Genomic DNA, 19,925 nt, shown 5'->3' on the forward strand with positions numbered 1-19,925 from the left:
CCACACATGAAGGCAACAGGGAATCTTGCAGGTCTCAGGGCAGATGGAGGGACACACTCATTTCTGTCGTCCTAAAGGAGGAACTGGTAGTGGCAGGGGGACCTCAATTGGAATGGTTGGGGAGGCTGCTGCCAGAGGCACATTTAGGAGAGCGCGACCAGTTCAGTCGCACTGGGTGATGAGCTTTGGAAGTACAGCAGACGACACCACAACTATTATTTAGAATGGAGTCCAAGAGGCAGCAGGAACCAAATTTTGGCTTCACACAGGGCTCTGCTGGAATTTGAGGGCCCAAGGTCCACCACTGCTACTGTTTTCCCCTCTCCTCCTCGGCACCCGCCCACTGAGGCACCTGTTGGTCGCTTCACTACGGGAGACGCCAGGGCTGTGTGCCCTCCCAGCCGACTGCCAGGCGTCTCCACCCACCGGTGCAGCATGAGACAATGACCCTGGCTAGAAACCAGGGCTCACAGTATCAGCAGATTGCACTTAGCAGCAAAAACGACAGGTGAGGGACGGTCATAGTGGCATTATTTAGAGGCTTTATTAAACATATCTCAGGAGTAAGAAAAATATGTCTTCTCTCCTTCATGATCAGCGCAGAAGCAAAAGCAAAACGCAACGGAAGTGCACAGACATGTGACATACAACAGCTACATGTCTGTACCTTAAGGTGGAACTGAATTCCCAACACCTGTGTCACTCTGCCTACTGACAGGCCTGGGCCAGTCATCTACTTGTACAGTCTCAAATGCCTGATTATCAGCGATCAAGTAGGGATTTAGGCCTCATCATGGGACTGAAACTGCCTTGGTGGCACTGGTCGATGATCTCCGGCGGGCTAGGGACAAAGGTGAGAGCTGTTTCCTGGTCCTGCTGGATCTCTCAGCGGCTTTTGACACCATAAACCAGGGGTGGCCAACTCCCAAGACACTGTGATCTACTTTCAGAATTAAAATCTGGCGGTGATCTACCCCCATTTTTGGGGGTTTGGCTCAAAGTTGTTGAGGTATTTTAGGGAGAAGGAAAGGGGGGGTGACCAGATTTGGTAACCTTTTGGGGGGGGAGCACTGCCCAAATACTTTTCTTACAGGGGACAACAGAAACTTTTAGAGATTTCTTGGGAGAGAGTTGCATAAAAGCACTCACAAAACTGTACGCCGCACAAACTCCTTTACCCACTCCATTAATCTACCTATCAATATTTCTTAAAAAAAATACATGCCTTCATCCACTGTTAGTGTGACACCTGCATCACCATTTTGGTAACCAACTGTTTGATATCAGGCGAGTACTGTGTCAGGGCCAGCTTCAGGGAATCCTTAGGTGCTCATCTGTCATGTTTGAACGTTGCATACTCTTTGTCATTTTTAAATATGAAAATGCAGATTCACACAAATAAGTAGAACCAAAACATGAGTGTAAAATTTCACTGCATCTTCTCAAATTTGGAAATTTCTGTCTGGGCACAAACTTCCAAAATGATTCTTCTTCTGCACGGGACCTCAGAAAAAATGTCATTTTTCAGAGTTAATATCTCATTTTCAAAGATATTTTCCACAATGAGTAATTTGTACTGATAGTGACAGCAATTTTTTAAATGTCCAAATCAGATTTGAATGGAAATAACATGTACTCTACAATTAATTCAATTTTTTGTAAGTCGCCAAATCTTTTTTCTAACTCCAGAATAACAGAACCAATTTCAGCTACATACTTCTCTGTTTGAAAAACAAAGTCAGGATTTTTTTCCCAGATGGTCCTGCATATTAGGAAAGTGATCAAAAACTTTGATTGTAAGGTCAGCTGTCATTAGCTTAAATTTTGTTTTGTAGGATGAAACTATTTTAATCATGTCGCCAATGCATTTACCTTTACCTTGTAGCTCAAGGTTTATATCACTAAGTTTACCTGTGAAACCAGGAAGGAAAGCCGGATCAAACAACCACTCGTCATCTTTTTTAAGGGGGGGGGAACCCCAAAGTTGTTGACTTTTAAAGGAAAGGTTCCCCAGAGTTGTTGACCTTTTTTTAGGGAGCTCACACCACGCTTACACATTATCTCTGCTTGGGAAAAGAAACACAGTCACACACATACTGGTAAGCTCTGTATCGGAAAGAGGGAAGGAGCTCTCCCTGCAATTGCCCATGGTTATTGAGCTTTTTTGTGGGGGAGAGACAAGAGTTTTTGAGGGTTTTTTAAGGGGGAGAGCTCTTTCTTTTCTTTTAGGCTGGCGATCACTAAGGAACCCACAATCTACCTGGGATCTACCAGAAACCTCCTGGGGATCTACCGGTAGATCCCGATCTACCTGTTGGCCATGCCTGCCATAAACCATAACATCCTTCTGGACCATCTAAAGGGTTTGGGAGCTGGGGGCAGTCATAGTGGTTCCGCTCCTTCCTCCTGGGCCGTGTTCAGAGAGTGGTGGTGGGGGATGAGTGTTCGGACCCCTGGGCTCTCACTTGTGGGGTGCCTCAGGGTTCTGTCCTCTCCCCCATGCTTTTTAACATCTACATGCAGCCGCTGGGAGAGATCATCAGGGGGTTTGGGCTTGGTGTTCATCAGTATGTGGATGATACCCAGCTCTACCTCTATTTCAAATCAGAACCAGTGAAGGCGGTGAAGGTCCTGTGTGAGTGCTTGGAGGCGGTTGGAGGATGGATGGCGGCTAACAGATTGAGATTGAATCCTGACAAGACAGAAGTACTGTTTGTGGGGGACAGGAGGCGGGCAGGTGTGGAGGACTCCCTGGTCCTGAATGGGGTAACTGTGCCCCTGAAGGACCAGGTGTGCAGCCTGGGAGTCATTTTGGACTCACAGCTGTCCATGGAGGCACAGGTCAATTCTGTTTATCAGCTCCATCTGGTACGAAGGCTGAGACCCTACCTGCCTGCGGACTGTCTCGCCAGAGTGGTGCATGCTCTAGTTATCTCCCGCTTGGACTACTGCAATGCGCTCTACGTGGGGCTACCTTTGAAGGTGACCCGGAAACTACAGTTAACCCAGAATGCGGCAGCTAGATTGGTGACTGGGAGCGGCCGCCGAGACCACATAATACCGGTCCTGAAAGACCTACATTGGCTCCCAGTACGTTTCTGAGCACAATTCAAAGTGTTGGTGCTGACCTTTAAAGCCCTAAACGGCCTTGGTCCAGTATACCTGAAGGAGCGTCTCCTCCCCCATCGTTCTGCCTGGACACTGAGGTCCAGCGCCGAGAGCCTTCTGGCGGTTCCCTCGCTACGAGAAGCTAAGTTACAGGGAACCAGGCAGAGGGCCTTCTCGGTAGTGGCACCCACCCTGTGGAATGCCCTCCCACCAGAGGTCAAAGAGAACAATTACCAGACCTTTAGAAGGCATCTTAAGGCAGCCCTGTTTAGGGAAGCTTTTAATGTTCGATGGATTTCTGTATTTTGGTGTTTTGTTGGAAGCCGCCCAGAGTGGCTGGGGGAACCCGGCCAGATGGGCGGGGTATAAATAATAAATTATTATAATTATTATTATTTCACATTTCATACAGTGAAAAAACTTCCCATTAATCCCTGAACAGCAAACAGTTGTTAAAAGTGTGAGTGACAGCCAGGCTTTTTTTAGTACTCTGTGGTTTTGCCGAATTCCCCGCTTTTGCCCAGTTTTCATGCCTGCCCTCTGGTATTTTCCCTGCATGTGCCATTTGTTGGCATCTGTCTGTCTCAAGATACAATGGAGTGCACCTCCAGGGGTGAAGTCAACCCACTGGAGAACCACAGCACCGGTTGTGGCTGCAGAGACCGGTAACTTTTAACTGCTGCCTCCTGTGTTGCTTTTGCTGCATTAGCAGCACTGAAGTGACCTCTCCGTGATGCAACCCTGAGCAGTGTGCATGGAGGTCCTGGGCTGCCCAGATGAAAAGACCCTGCTTCTTGGCCTCATTGATGTGGTCCAAAGGAAAGCAGAGCAATACATTTGGCACCAGCTTGGCTGCAGGAGTTGCTGGAATGAGGCATAAAATCATAAAGCTGCAGGCAGAGATTAGGAACATGCCTTTGTTTGTTTGTTTGTTTGTTTTCTATACTGCTTTGCATGCCTGAAAAGAAACAGCATATAAGAAAACAAGTCGGACGCAACAATTCACAGTTCTCTAGCCAGTTAGAAATTCAAGATATATAAGCTAGGCACCAAATGGCTCCTTAAAAGAGGGTTACAGTTGCCAAAAACAGAATGTCTAGTTGCCATTTTGGGGCCAGGCAGCTCAAAAGTCGTATTTTTCAGTACGACTTTTTGGTTCGTGAAATTTGTTCTGATTGTGCAGATAAAATATTAGAGAGAATTAAACAGGATGTTTAAAACAGGCAAGAGCCAAGGATCCCCAGGCACCCACTTTCGCCTGGGCTCAAAGTGGCCAGTAGCCAGGTGCAAAATGCACTTGGCAGATTTCAAACACTGATCCATACATAACGCTGCAATGAAAGTATGGATGTAGTGATAAGATAGAAAAGCCAGCAGCAAACTAACAACTAGCCCCATTTATTCCCATGGTGGAACTATTTCTTTGGATTCTTTGGTGGGCTCCTTAAATTCTTGGGTGGGTTTTTACTCCTTGGTGTGCTTTTTACACTCTTTGGTGGACTTTCACTCTTTTGTTGACTTAGAGCACTGGAAAGCATGTTACTTTGCATCCTGTACTGCAAAACCTGTGTTGTTATAGATGACAATGCTGACAACCCTTTTTCTATAGCAGACAGCACAAGTGCCACCTTGGAGTTTTGACTTTCTTCTTTGATACGTTGCATTTCACTTTCCATCTCATTGGCCCTCTGCTGAAATCCTTCCTTCAGCAGTTCCTCTTGTTCCTGGGAAGTTGAGAAGCACACAGAGACAGTTTATACCTTCATCGATAACAACCACAGCCAATGTTGCTTGCTCCAAATATTAATGGACCCCCTTATCCATGACCCCTGGCTGAGGCCGATGAGAGCTGGAGTCCAATAACATTTGGAGGGTACCATGCTGACTATCCCATCCTATACTGTATGGCCAAAATTAGACCCTGACCCACCTTAAGGGGTTGTTGCACGGAGAACAAAGCAATTGTATAAGAAGTTGTTTGAACACTCAGGAAAAGTACTGTAGAAACACCAGTTAACGTCTATCGAATATATGGAACCTAGGTTTTAACAAGCCACAGTGAGTCACTGAAAAGCTCCCAGACAGTGCAGCTTTCTTGCCTCATTCTGCACCAACCGTCAGTGGCTGCTTGCCTGAAAGAGCATATTATGCCCATTTTAGAGCAGGTTCTCCAGCTAGGTATTTGTTTCCAGGAACAAATCAAGGTGATGGGAATCACCTTTAAAGTGCTACATTATTTGGTTCCAGATTTTACCTGAAGGACATAGAGTTATGTGGCCTGTATAAAGAGGGTGATGATATACCAGGGAATATACGGTTTATGTTGAGACATTTAGAAGGGTAAAGGAGGCTATCCATGAACTAGATTTGGCCTTGAATGGAGGGAGAGTTCTGCTTCTAAGCATCATCCTAAGAAGAAAGCAGGAGCAGGGGAAATGTGGCCCTCCAGATTTTTCTGGTCCATGAGCACTGGCCATACTGACTGGAAAAGTTGAGAGGTGGATCCAACCACATCTGGAGGACCACATACTCCCCACCCCTGGCCTAAATATTACATCTTGCAGTGGGGCAGAGTCTGCATCTGACTCAGCTCTCTCTACCTTGAGTTTATGCTGTATCATCTTTTTTGTTTCCTCTTCCATCAACTTCTTCTCCTGCTCCATCTTCTCCTTCAACAGCTGGAGCTGTTCATCGTGGCTTCGCTTTTCATCCTCCACCATTTGCTCTAGTCTGACCTGCTCCTGTTCCAACAGCTTCTGCTGCAGCTGGGCTGCTTCGGCCTGAGCGCGCTGGGCTGCGGGCCAGCGAAGAAAAAGAGTCAACATGAATATTGAGGGGGCTGCCATCCCCCGCCGCCATCTCCCCTTCACCCTGTGTTCTGTTCAATGTTCTCTCCTGAACATGAGAATATTACATGTGTCGCTATGCCATTCTGCAAAAAGGTACCACAACTGTAACCCTTCCCTAGGAACTCAGAGCCCAGCCAGAGCAGGCCAGGACATTTGCTTTCTAATACATATAATTTATCATATATAGTTATTGCCTTAGATATGCACCTTCAATTTCCTTCTCTTTGTCGGTCAGGGCATGGTCCATCTGAAGGAGAGAGTTTGCCACCGTCTGCTTGGATTTCAGGAATTCTTCAAGAGCTTTGTCTGCCTGATAACACATTGTGAGCAAAAGTTATTCATTTTACACTATAATGGGGGGGCAAGATTATATATTGGGATTAAGGACAAAACTTGGTGTATAGTAAATTAATAATTGTACAGTATCTTAATGAGGCGCTGAGAAATTGATAGCAGTGGTCCCTAATCCCTCTCAAAAAATCTATAAGGCAAATATCTCTTTTAAACTATTTTATGTAAACCACTTATATTTTTGATTGAACAGAGTTTATTCATTTTGCTAAGCAGACGAACAAACTAATTCACTTTGAATCAAGTGCTACTGAATTCAGTGGCGCTTACTCCCAAGAAAATATTCACAGGATTGCATCCCAGGTCTAAAGTTTGAATCCATCCTCTTTTAGTATCGGAATGCTCCTTCTTTGGATATCACAGAAAGGCTGGCTTACTGTCCTACCTGAATGCCTTTCTCAGGTACCAAGTGGTATTTCTGCTCTATTTCACCCCGTTTCTCCAGATAACGCTGGTAGCCACCAGGCACGGAGTAAATTCCCATCCGGAGCTCATCTTCTAGCTCCTGGGAAAGATCCGTCAACACAGCAAAGCAGCGGTCAAAAGACGCCTGCTCATTCTTCCTGCAGAACTCTTCCTTTTTCTTTTTCAGCTCTTGCTACAAGAGGGAGAAAATTGGCAGAAAGATGATCTGTTAATAATGATGAAAAGCCTTTCCTCTTCAGTGTCCTCTTCAATGGAAAGACATACTAACAGGGCCACATCAAAACTACAGTACAAATTTCAATTGATTTCACTGGCATGGTATTCCCCACTCACCCCCCAAAACCGTGGGAACTGGCTACGACATCAAAGATCAATTATGGCGGCATTTCTAAAATGTAGGCCAGTTTAAGTTGTGTGGCTCCACCTTTCCTAAAGTTTAAAACTAAGTGTGTAGCCAATCAAATTGCAATCCTGTCTGTCTTCTGGAATATGTGTATGTCTTCCATTTCATCTGGAGAATGTGTCTTTCACAGGTAGCTAGGCGAGCAATCCTACAGCAAGATGCTCCACGATGAACGGGCTAGGATCCAGCAAATCTCTGGCTGAGCCAGAAAGTTCCCCGCACAAGCAGGCTTTGCTGGCTTTGCTCCCTCATCCTCAATTCAGTCGGTTTACACCAGAGTATCCCTCCCTCCCGATCCCAGGTCAGCCATGACTCACATCTCAAACTGACCTAAACCCTAAAAAAGGGCATTTAAGGGGCATGATGGGGGCAGGACTGGGGAGGGGGCTTAGGCTGGATCCTAAGCCTATTCTGCTCAGTCATGTGACCTGGAAACCCAATGAAAACTCAGGTGGCCAAAGGGATGGTGCCGTTCACACTATTTTAAAGGTTTGTTCTCCCTCTGCCAGGCTTAGGGTGGCTCAGCAAGCAGTAGCTCAATGGCTGAATGGAGTTAGGATCTGGTATAACTTTACATCAGCTTAACTTACACCGGCCTGCTTTATGCCAACTTTCTATGTTCCTTTTGGTCTTCGGATAACATGAGGCTGTCTCCATTCTGAAGAGAGAGATTTTTAGAAAACCGTGCAAGTTTTGGAGGACCCTCCTAGCTGTGATGTTCAGAGCTATGCTAGGTAATCATTTTATTTATTTTTTCCTGATTTTATTTTCTTCTTCCAAATGTTTCCTTAAGCAAATTAACATTTATGTAGGAAGACAGGAAGCTCCCTCGTACAGAGTGGCTCAGCCGGTGCTGGAGGCAAGATTCAAATGCTGTTGTCCGAGCTGGTTTGTCCCTCCCCTTACCTGGCCATCCCCTGGCAACACCTCCCCAGGCAGGATTGGATGCCAGACTTGGGTAGGTGGAGACCCCTGGCATCCTACCTGGGAAGGCAGTGCCAGACCTGAACTTCCAGGCAGCGCCCTCTGGGATTAGGGGGCTGCACGCGTCCACGCAAAAAGCGCCCCCCATTGATGTGTGGAGCGGTCATTCCAGCATTGCAGAGGTTGGACTAAAGGACCCTCATGTCTCTTCCAACTGTACAATTCTATGACTCTTTCTGCACTGACTAGCAGCAGTTCGACACAATTTCAGGCAGAGGAGAATCCCTGCCCTGCCTGGAGATGCCATGCTGGCAGAGGTTTGTTGTTGTGTTTTTTTAAAAAAGAGAACATATCTACCTCAAGCTACTCTTGTGATTTTTTAACCAACTCATCTCCAAAGGCACGGGCCATAAAGATGCCAGTGGCTTCCCTCTCACACTCGGCGTGTACTGCCAGCAGCTCATCGACGGTGCCCATGGGCAGGTTCAACCGCTGCCCCATCTGCTCTTCGTAACAGGAAATGGCATCACACACAGCTGCTGCGTTCTCAATCTCCGCCAGGGCCAGCACGGCATTCTCCAAACAGGGCAAATCCCCGCTGTTGATAGCATCGACGTAGGTCTTCGCCAGGTTTTTAAGCACTGAAGAAGGAAGAATTGGGGTGAAGTCACCAAATCAGAAATGGTAGAACAGGGATGTCCATCCCATTTAACTTTTGAACGCTGAGGAAATATTTCCAGAGTCAAACACCTTTCAAACATTTGCACTATAGCTGGGGAAATGTCATCCACCGTACCTGCAGATTTCTCATAAAAGAAAAAAATAGATACTATGCACAAAACAAGAGGCAGAGAAGACATGTTTTTAAAAGTAATGTTCTAGCCCTCATGCCTGTAGAAAATAACCTGAAATATGAAGGAAGCACTTGGGAATGCTTAAAAAGCAGAGATTACTATTCTCTGCCCTACATCTACATCTCACTCCTAATTATTATTACCTCTCTATGCTACATATGTATTATTGCCTTCTAGTTCTTGCCAAAACTGAATCAGGTCCAATCCATAACTCATTGTCAGCACAGTGTGTATCCTGCAGTCCTGTGGCCACACTGTGACAAGTATGAAACAGCACAACTGGGCTCAGAACCCAACTCAGAACCAATATTTTATTGAATACTAGCTGGCCCGGCTACGCATTGCTGTGGCTCATCCCTGTGATTCCCCACCCCACCCTTTCCCAATCCATGACATATCCCATCCTCTCCCCACCCCGAGTCATCCCTATGAATGGCCCCACCGTGTCTCGACCCATGAGCTATCCCACCCCCCCGCCCCCACTCCCGGCTCATTCCTGTGATTCCCCCCACCCTGTCCCAATCCATGACGTATCCCGCCCCCTCATCCCCCCCAACCCCCATCCAGGTGAGTCCCCACTTCCATTCGGCCTAGTCTGTAAAGGCGAGCCGAGGGGCTGTGGAGAGGGAAGGTTTTCTAGCTGCAGTACCAGTGTAGCCGCCGCTAGAGGGTGATGTTTTGTAACCTGGTTCTTTTCCCAGCATGCTCGACAGGCTGACTTTTTAGGTCCTAAAAATGGGGTTTTACCTTGCGCAGGTGTGACATTTGTATACGCCATGTAGCTAAGAACACTCGCATAGTGGCATGTGATGTTGTGTCCGAATTTCATTGCTATCGCTCAAGCGGTTTCGTTGAAAAGTGGAAACCAACGGACATGGCCAGTTTACATTTATATATATAAGAAATAAAACATGAACAAAACAAAGAACAAAGCCCCTATATTAGCAGCACCATGGGAAATTTAAAAAGCCAAAGGTTTGCTGACCCCTGCTCTTAGCTTTATGATATTGTAACAGGTGTGGTGTTGTCACATTGAGCAGGTAAAAAGGCAAAGGTAAAGGACCGCTGACAGTTAAGTCTAGTCACAAATGGCTCTGGGGTTGTGGTGCTCATCTCACTTTACTGGCCGAGGGAGCCGACGTTTGTCCGCAGACAGTTTTTCCGGGTCATGTGGCCAGCATGACTAAACCGCTTCTGGCACACGGAAACACCATTTACCTTCCTGTCGGAGCGGTACCTATTTATACTTGCACTTTTTGGCATGCTTTCAAACTGCTATGTTGGCAGGAGCTGGGACCGAGCAATGGGAGCTCACCCCGTCATGGGGATTCGAACCTTCTAATTGGCAAGCCCAAGAGGCTCAGTGGTTTAGACCACAGCGCTAACTCTGCATAAATAGGCCTGGAAGTGTTTAGTCAATTAACTCTCAATACATAAAAGGGGGAGGGGGTGAACAGGCTTTTTAGTAACCAAATGTCATGGGTTCAAGTCCTTGCTTGTTGCAGAAGCATAATGAATGATGTAAGCATTTAAAACAATGCATACAATGTTGCTTTCTACACAAATGACACAACCAAATTTCCCTGAAAGTAGAATTTGGGTTTCATCACAGAATCATTACAGTATTTTATTCTGTGTACTGCATATAGTCTTCGAAATAAATTCCAGATAAATGATGTTTAGCAGGCAATTAAGTGAGCAGCTTACATGCAATTCAGCCTGCATGTGAACAAAGAAATTATCAAACTGCAGAGCAAGGACAAACTAAAGCATTTTATACCGTCAGGTGGGTCACTATTGGTTTCTGATGTCACCTGATCCCCTCTTGGCTAGTAACTGAGTAACACCATTCACCTCAAGCTGACAGCTTCCTACACCCCCAAACTGCTCTGGAGACAGAGGAAAAGCCCCCCCCCCCATTTGTGGGGGTCCCAGATTGAGACCACTTATTAGTATTATTAGAATGGCACTGGGTAAAAATAATGACTCCGATCAGAATAATAATAATAATAATAATAATAATAATAATAATTTATTATTTATACCCCGCCCATCTGGCCGGGTTCCCCCAGCCACTCTGGGCGGCTTCCAAAAAAAAACACAGAAATTCTAAAATACAGAAATCCATCAAACATTAAAAGCTTCCCTAAACAGGGCTGCCTTGAGATGCCTTCTAAAGGTCTGGTAATTGTTCTCTTTGACCTCTAGTGGGAGGGCATTCCACAGGGTGGGTGCCACTACCGAGAAGGCCCTCTGCCTGGTTCCCTGTAACTTGGCTTCTCGTAATGAGGGAACCGCCAGAAGGCCCTCGGAGCTGGACCTCAGTGTCCGGGCAGAACGATGGGGGTGGAGACGCTCCTTCAGGTATACCGGACCGAGGCCGTTTAGGGCTTTAAAGGTCAACACCAACACTTTGAATTGTGCTCGGAAACGTACTGGGAGCCAATGTAGGTCTTTTAGGACCGGTGTTATGTGATCTCGGCGGCCGCTCCCAGTCACCAGTCTAGCTGCCGCATTCTGGATTAGTTGTAGTTTCCGGGTCACCTTCAAAGGTAGCCCCACGTAGAGCGCATTGCAGTAGTCCAAGCGAGAGATAACTAGAGCATGCACCACTCTGGAGAGAGAGTCAGTGGGCAGGTAGGGACTCAGCCTGCGTACCAGATGGAGCTGATAAACAGCTGCCCTGGACACGGAGTTGACCTGTGCCTCCATGGACAGCTGTGAGTCTAAAATGACTCCCAGGCTGCGCACCTGGTCTTTCAGGGGCACAGTTACCCCATTCAGGACCAGAGAGTCCTCCACACCCGCCCGCCTCCTGTCCCCCACAAACAGTACTTCTGTCTTGTCAGGATTCAATCTCAATCTGTTAGCCGCCATCCATCCTCCAACTGCCTCCAAGCACTCACACAGGACCTTCACCGCCTTCACTGGTTCTGATTTAAAAGAGAGGTAGAGCTGGGTATCATCAGCATACTGATGGACACCCAGCCCAAACCCCCTGATGATCTCTCCCAGTGGCTGCATATAGATGTTAAAAAGCATGGGGGAGAGGACAGAACCCTGAGGCACCCCACAAGTGAGCGCCCAGGGGTCTGAACACTCATCCCCCACCACCACTTTCTGAACACGGCCCAGGAGGAAGGAGCGGAACCACTGCATGACAGTGCCCCCAGCTCCCAAGCCCTCTAGACGGTCCAGAAGGATGTTATGGTCGATGGTATCAAAAGCCGCTGAGAGATCCAGCAGAACAAGGAAACAGCTCTTACCTTTGTCCCTAGCCCGCCGGAGATCATCGACCAGTGCGACCAAGGCAGTTTCAGTCCCATGATGAGGCCTGAATCCTGACTGGAAGGGATCCAAATGGTCCGCTTCTTCCAGGCGTGCCTGGAGTTGTTCCGCAACCACTCGCTCAATCACCTTGCCCAAGAATGGAAGATTTGAGACTGGGCGATAGTTGGCCATATTGGCCGGATCTAAAGATGGTTTTTTAAGAAGCGGTTTAATAACCGCCTCTTTCAGCGGGTCTGGGAAGGCTCCCTCATGGAGAGAAGCATTTACCAACCCGCGAAGCCCATCGCCCAGCCCTTCCTGGCTAGCTTTTATAAGCCAGGATGGGCAAGGATCAAGGAGACAGGTGGTTGGTTTCATTCGTCTAAGCAGCCTGTCCACATCCTCGGAGGTAACAGATTGAAATTGATCCCACAAAACTTGACTAGACAGGACTCTAGCACTCCCCCGCCCCGGCCCTGCTCCCATGGTGGAGTCTACCTCTTCCCGAATCTGAGCGACTTTATCTGCAAAAAACTTTGCAAAATCATTGCAGGAGATCATGTGGCCCGTACTGGGCCCGGATGGAGCAGGTGGTTCCGCTAAATTGCGAACCACCTGGAAGAGTCTCCTGGTTCTTTACCAGAATGGTTCTTTACCCACCAACACCAGCCTACAATCTTTCAAAAATGTTCCGTACTTATTCCTGTCACAACTTGGCCTCCCGGGACTGTCTTGGGTCGAGATGTCTCCCAGATGTGTTGGCAGAAACGAGCCACTGGCTCCAAGAAATCTTCCTCCAAATCATCTTCTTCCAGTTCCTCCAGCCGAGGCAACTTCTTCCTGCTAGCTGGGCGGTCAAACGTGAAACATTTCCGCGAAGGAAAGAATCTGCGAATGCACGACCTGGGCATGTTGCACCTCTGGATTTGCTCAGTATTACCTGGGGGAGAAGAAGGGTGAGTATCTGTTAATATCGCCAAATTCCAAAGAAAATGTGCTAAGCATCTTCCCAGTGGAGCAAACTCACCTTGTTACCTGGAAACATTCAAGTCTCCATGCTGAGCCGACTGACACCTGAGGTCCCAGGGCTTGCTGTAAACTGAGTTAGGATATTGCTCTCTGTTTCAGCACTGCAAAGTTATGGCTTTGCTCTGAGTACAGTGGTGCCTCGCAAGACGAATTTAATTCGTTCTGTGAGTCAATTCGTTTTGCGAAAAATTCGTCTTGCGAATCCCATAGGAATGCATTGGGGGGGAAATTATTTATTTTTTGCCGATAGGAACGCATTAATTGAATTTTAATGCATTCCTATGGGAAACCGCGATTCGCTAGACAAATTTTTCACGAAATGAATTTGTCTTGCGAGGCAGCCTCCGATCGCGAAACCCATTCATCTAGCGAAAAATTCGTCTAGCAGGGCATTCGTCTAGCGAGGTACCACTGTATATTTTTCCCTCTTCATAGCGCACTTACAGCTCACATGTTATATTTGAGATAAGTGGGCAAGACTTCTGGGTCATAGGGATTTCAAGGAGCCCAATCCAACTGTACAAGCAACTTACCTTGGCGTCATGAGGTTTTTCACAATTTTGTGACTTTTAGCTTTTACAGTTTTGGTATTGACATTGTAATTGTTGTAGGGTGTTTGTAAACCTCCCTGGGAATACAATTGAGGATTGGCATGAAGAGTTATTACTAATGCAGTCTGCAGCCAGAGACATGTGCCCCAGGACCCGGTGTGATATATCTCTGTCTTGCTCCATGTAATACAGGGGAAATTAGTTAAACCTCTTCAGCCCTCAGTGGCTATGGGACTGGATACATTCACCCACTTGAATATTAGGCTTTTAGAATATTAGGCACAACTTAGAACAGTTGTGCACCTCTAAACTAACAGTGTTTTCTCCCCCATCTCAGACATAGCATTTTCTTTTTGCAGGTACTGTACCTTTCTGCAGTCTCAAGGCATTCTCCAGGTACCCATCCTCAGTGACGGGGTGTCCATCTATCTCCAGCTGTAGTGTGAAATCCCGCACTGCCCAGATGAAGTCTGGGAAGAAACGGACAAATTCAGCAGAGTTCTCCTCCTCTCTATCCTCACCAGAGGAAGCTTTTGCTTTAATCTTTTTTGTCAGCTCAGTGACATAGCTGAGGAGTGCTAAGGAAAATAATTCCAGGGCTGGTTTGGGGTCTCAGAACCTGAATTCAGCTAAACGATGGGCCTGTTTGAACCTGCAGTTGTGGGCTAGCTGGCAATAATGATAGGGCTTTGAGTAGAGAGATTTACACTACAGAAAGACCACATATAGTCGTACCTTGGAAGTCGAACGGAATCCATTCTGGAAGACCGTTCGACTTCCAAAAGCTTCGGAAACTAAAGTACAGCTTCTGATTGGCTGCAGGAAGCTCCTGCAGCCAATCAGAAACCGTGCCAGACGTTTGGCTTCTGAAAATCGTTAGAAAACCAGACACTTCCGGTTTTTGATCGCATGAGTTCCAAGGCATTTGGCAACCAAGGTACGACTGTATTGTAATTGTAATTTAGGCAGGGATTTGTGGCAAGTGTCTGACATCTCTCATTTTTACACCTTAAGGCCTATTCCTAATTTTATGCCTTCTGGAGTTCCTGCCTGCACTCCCACCCCCTTATCTGTAAAACATAACTGTGGAGGTTCCCAATTTGCGGCTGTGACCACTGATCCACCCCCCTCACAATGTGTCCCACCTTCCGATCCTGGGAGACTGCCTGCCTCTTCTATCAGCTACATCCCCTCTGCGTTTCCTCCTGCACCACCCCGTAGTTCCTCAGCATCATGCAAACCAGTCTTAGCATCATGGAGTCTCAGACCAGGAGAGTTCATTCCACCTGCTTCTGCACCAAGAGATCTGTCTCCCATGGAGTGAAACCCCTAGGGGGACAACCTACACCTGCCTCCTCCTAGATCCTCCAGGCCAAGCGTGCAAGCCCAGCTGGGATTTCTGATGCCCCCAAAGGATACTGCAGGTTCTCCAGGGCATTTTGGTCAATGGTGCCCATGCTGTTGTACACCAGGGTGCTGCTGAGCAGAATGGCCAGGGCAAAGATCCATGAGTCATTCTGTGTGTTTCCCTGAAACAGAAATTTAAATATCAGCTACCAGGGCTTTTTTTTTCCTTGACGGAACTTGACGGAACTCAGTTCTGGCACCTCTCAGGTAGACACCATTGCCATTAAAACCGGATCAGCATATTTTGTCACAAGGCTCTTTTGAAAATGCTAGTCTTCCATAGCCGCCACCCCAGCTGCCACCCCCCCCCCCAGCTCACCTTCTGCACATCACCCAACCCTTCTGTATCCAGCAACACCAGTGTGAGGTCAGGCCTGTGGGGGTGAGGGAGGCACCACATCCAGATGCCCTTCGTGAGCCCCTGCACCGTGGCACCCAGACAGAAACCTGAGGAAAGAGCGGACAATGATTCAGAGACAGAAAACAACAGGTGCCAAGGCTTAAGGCACAGGTCACTGGGAGACCCCACTGAACTCAATGAAACATTTGTCACATCTCCATCATAGCTTTAAAGCACGTGGATTTCCCCCCTCCAAAGAATCATGGGAAGTGTAGTTTGCCTGGGTGCTGGGAATAGTAGTTCAGCAAGTAGTAAACTACAGTTCCCAAGCTTTAGATTTGACCTGATTTCTGCGTAAAGAGGGATCAGATGTTAAACTCTTTCTGGTTTAAACCCCTAGCACCTGTCCCCTTAGTGAAAGAAAACTTAAGTGCACATAACAAAGAAAAATCTATGTAAGCTGTAAAGTGTCACGCACATTGAACTTGGGACTAGGATGTGGAAGACCAGAGTTTGAATCCACACGGGGCAACCTTGGGCTAGATGCTGTCTTCCAGCTGAACCTACCTCACAGGGTTGCTGTGAGCATAAAACGTAGATGGGGAAAACTGTGAATACCACCTGGAGCGCCTTGGAGGAAACGTGGTATATATATACTGTACATACAATAATAAATAACCTGCCGTATTTGTGGACCCTCCTGTGAATTCTGCTGAGTTGGGACCCTAAACCTCTGCCTCAAAGTCCTATCTCCATAGCTGTCAAGTTTTCCCTTTTCTCGCGAGGAAGCCTATTCAGCATAATGGAATTTCCCTTAAAAAAAGGGAGAACTATCTCCCCTCTGGTTCTATATAAATATTAATTTACTCCTCTTCCTCCATGCTTCTCCCCAGGCTAGGCAGAAAATCCAGTGGCTCTGATACCCTGTTCCAGACACACCAGACACAACTGCCTTGCTCCTCATGCGAAGCTACTAGACTCCAGCCCTTCTCTTGAGTAACAGGGAATATTCATGACGCCAGTCACCTTTTCTCTTCCCCGCAAGCCTGTTCATGAGGTAGGACTTGCCCGTGCGGTACAACCCCGCAATGGCCACCACCACCACCGGCTGGCGGATCCTGGCAAGCACCTCTGCAGCCTCCCAGTTCACCACAAGCTTCCCGTCCGGCATGTTCTCAATTAGGCAAACAGGAGCCGCAATGTGGACCTGCCCTGGGGCCATCATGCAAGAGAAGATTGGTCTGCAAAAGGAAAACAGAGGAGGTCATTATGCCACAGAAATTCAATTGTGTCTCTGCCTATGTGAGTCAGTGTTTCCCAAACTTGGGTCTCCAGCTGTTTTTAGACTACAGTTCCTATCATCCCTGACCAATGGTAGCTGCAAGCTAGGGATGATGGGAGTTGAAGTCCAATTAAATTAAGTTTCTCTCTGCCTGTGAGCGAGTGAATGAGTATAACGTGACTTGAAAGGGAAAGAGTTCAGGAATGGCAAAGACCATGTTTTAACTGTGCCTCACTGTGACCCCGAAGGGATGCGGGTGGTGCCGTGGGTTAAACCACAGAGCCTAGTGCTTGCTGATCAGAAGGTCAGCAGTTCGAATCCCCATGACAGGGTGAGCTCCCGTTGCTCGGTCCCAGCTCCTGCCAACCTAGCAGTTCAAAAGCACGTCAAAAAGTGCAAGTAGATAAATAGGTACCGCTCTGGAGGTAAGGTAAACGGCGTTTCCGTGTGCTGCTCTGGTTCGCCAAAAGCAGCTTAGTCATTCTGGCCACATGACCCGGAAGCTGTACACTGGCTCCCTCAGCCAATAATGCGAGATGAGCGCCACAACCCCAGAGTCGTCCACGACTGGACCTAATGGTCAGGGGTCCCTTTACCTTTACCACTGTGATCCCAGATATTTTCTGGCACCTGAAAGTTACCCAGTTGGACATTCTCAGGATAGTTGTGACAAGTCTAAATCTGTCCTAGACGCTCTGTGTCACAGTTTGAGGTTCACGGCATCAGATGCAAATGGCCAGGGGCATCTTAGCCATAGAGGCTAGTGGCACGAGGCACTACCGTGCCAAGTTCTGGAGGGCACCTCCACCATGCCGTGCTGTGACCCGAGCCTCCTCCCTGTTAGAGGAGCCAAGCCCGGCAGCTCCTGCAGGCCTCCCACTGGCTGTACGAGGTGGGCTGCGGAGGGGCCTGAGGGAGAGGCGTGCCCACAGGAGGCTGAGCCGCCTCTCAGGTTGGGGAAGGTCTAATAATGGGGGCGAGGAGAAAGCAAGAGGTGTTTGGGGGTTGTAGGATCTGAGCGGGAGTCCGCCCTCGGCGCATGTGCAGAGTGACTGTGCATGGCGCTCTTGCATGGGTCACTTTGTGCATCTCAGAGCTGGGTTAAATGGGTTTGCCTAGCCGGGGAGAAAGCAGTCCTTCCTCCTCCCCAGCCAGCCGGGACTGATCCATGCCCAAACCTCGTGGCCTCGTGGAGTAACAGGTGTCCAAGGCCGGTCCAGGATGGGGGAGATGCAAGAGAAAGGAGAGAGGAAAGTTCCGACCAGAAAAGCCCGATGTTTCCCATAAATGCACAATAATGTGTCATAAAATGCAGGTCACATTCCAGCAGCACCCTGCAGAATTCCAGCCATCCGGACCCAGCAACCCTGCAAAGTAGTCTAAGGTGGCCCCAGGCCTGTGACACCACTCTTGCTGATCCAGCCTTTCTCAGCCCCAGGTTCCCTGATGATGCTGGACTACAACTCACATCCTCCCTGGCTGCTGGTCCTGGTAGCTAGGGACGATGGGAGTTGTAGTCCAACAACAGCTGGGGACCCCTGGTTCGAGGAAGACCAGCACAGATCAGTGCCTGGGTGGACCTGGTGGACCAGCTGGAGATCTCAAATGTAGCTGCTGCCTCAGGTTCCGTGATGGAAGAAAGATGGGATATAAATGCAAGAAAGGTGAAATAAATGCACCTGTACATCTCCCTCCCCCCGGAAAAAAATACCTTGCAAACCCCACCAACAGAACTTCCAAAGCTCATGAACTTTGTCCTGGCTTCTGCTAGAAGCTACTTGCTTTTGGAGGAAGTGTATGTTTGCGGGGAGGGAAGGAAGGAAGGGAGTTCAAATATTGAGTCTTCGGTTTGCTCAGAGTCAAAGAGCAAAGGACACATTCTAGCACATGGGGATTATTTTTTTCTATTAAAGGTCTATCCTCCCATTAAAATCCTGCTCTAACCAGGACTGAGATTATCCCTCTCCCCACCTTGCGGGGTGGGGGCTCCCTTGTGTTCCACCACCACCTCCCTACTGTGCCAGAGTGCCTTTATTCATTCTTTCATTTATACCCCACCTTTTACTTCCAAGGAGCTCAAGATGGCGTACATGACTCTCCCCTTCCTCCTTTAATCCCCACAACAGCCCTGTGATGTCGGCCAGGCTGAGAGAGACAGTGGCTGGCTCAAGACGTGAGAGCCTCCAGACCTAAGTGGGGATTTGAACCCTGGTCCCTGCCCGGTCCTGGTCCCCCGCTCTAACCACTACACCACGCCGGCTCTTTCCCCAGAGACCTACCGGTATCTGCCTCTAGAGCAGGGGTCAGAAACCTTTTCCAGCCTGGGCGGGTCCACCGTCCCTCAGACCATGGGGGGGGGCGGACTATATTTTGAAAAAAAAATGCGATCCCTGCAGAGGCTTAGAATGGAAGCTGCACCCCCACAAACTATATGGCTGGCGGACGTGCAGCTTCCTTCCCAAGCCCCCGAGGGAGGAGAGCGATCCCCGCAGAGGCTTGTGAAAAGGTCGACAACCTAAGACGGCCCTGGCCCCGCCCGGTGCACACACCCCATTTGAATGGCAATGCCCATCAATTTGTGGGGGGCTCAGATATTTTATTGGGGGGGGCAAAGACCCCTCGGAATTGGTTCCTACACTCCCTCGGCTGCTTTTGCTCCTGGCTAAGATTCCCGCGACGTGTTTACCTAGCCTAGCAAAAAGAAAGGAGCGCCAGGGGTTAACAACAACAGCAACATCGCGAAGCTGCCTTTTCTTACTTTTTGGTGGTGGTGTTTTTTGCAGGGACGGACCTCGGGAGGATGGGTCTTGACTGGACTTGATTGTTGCTGTTTCTCTCATGCAGACGAGCAGACAGGCCAGCAGGAAGAGGGAGAGAGCCTTGCTCGGAGTTCCCAGCTGAGACGTCAGGAGGGGACGACAGGAGAGGCTCAGCTCAAGCCTTGTCTTCCGGGATAAAAGCAAGAACTCGGGAATTGCAAGAGGGTTTTGTGGCTCGAAAGCTCTTGTAGCGCCCCAGCTGCCAGTCCTGGAAACTGGGAAGTCGTCGCGACCAATCAGCCTTCTGCATTGCCTTGACGAAGCTACAGAATATGCGAGGAACGAAAGCGAAAGTGCCCGGGCTGCGCGCCA

The 19,925-nt window shown here is 48.3% G+C and overlaps 1 protein-coding gene across 1 annotated transcript; it reads right to left on the bottom strand.

Annotated features, from left to right (window-relative positions):
- Nucleotides 1–4,011: 4,011 nt before the first annotated feature.
- Nucleotides 4,012–19,925, bottom strand: LOC118086350 (guanylate-binding protein 1). Its single transcript, XM_060275631.2, is given in 11 exon segments — nt 4,012–4,832; nt 5,709–5,902; nt 6,165–6,267; nt 6,694–6,906; nt 8,419–8,702; nt 12,883–13,125; nt 14,134–14,333; nt 15,185–15,294; nt 15,492–15,619; nt 16,539–16,753; nt 19,553–19,925. Coding segments are annotated over 10 exon segments (1,983 nt in total). The 5' UTR covers nt 16,738–16,753; nt 19,553–19,925; the 3' UTR covers nt 4,012–4,523.

This window comes from Zootoca vivipara, chromosome 6 (assembly GCF_965207765.1).
Source record: "Zootoca vivipara chromosome 6, rZooViv2.hap1.1, whole genome shotgun sequence".
In the NCBI taxonomy this organism is placed as follows: domain Eukaryota; kingdom Metazoa; phylum Chordata; class Lepidosauria; order Squamata; family Lacertidae; genus Zootoca; species Zootoca vivipara.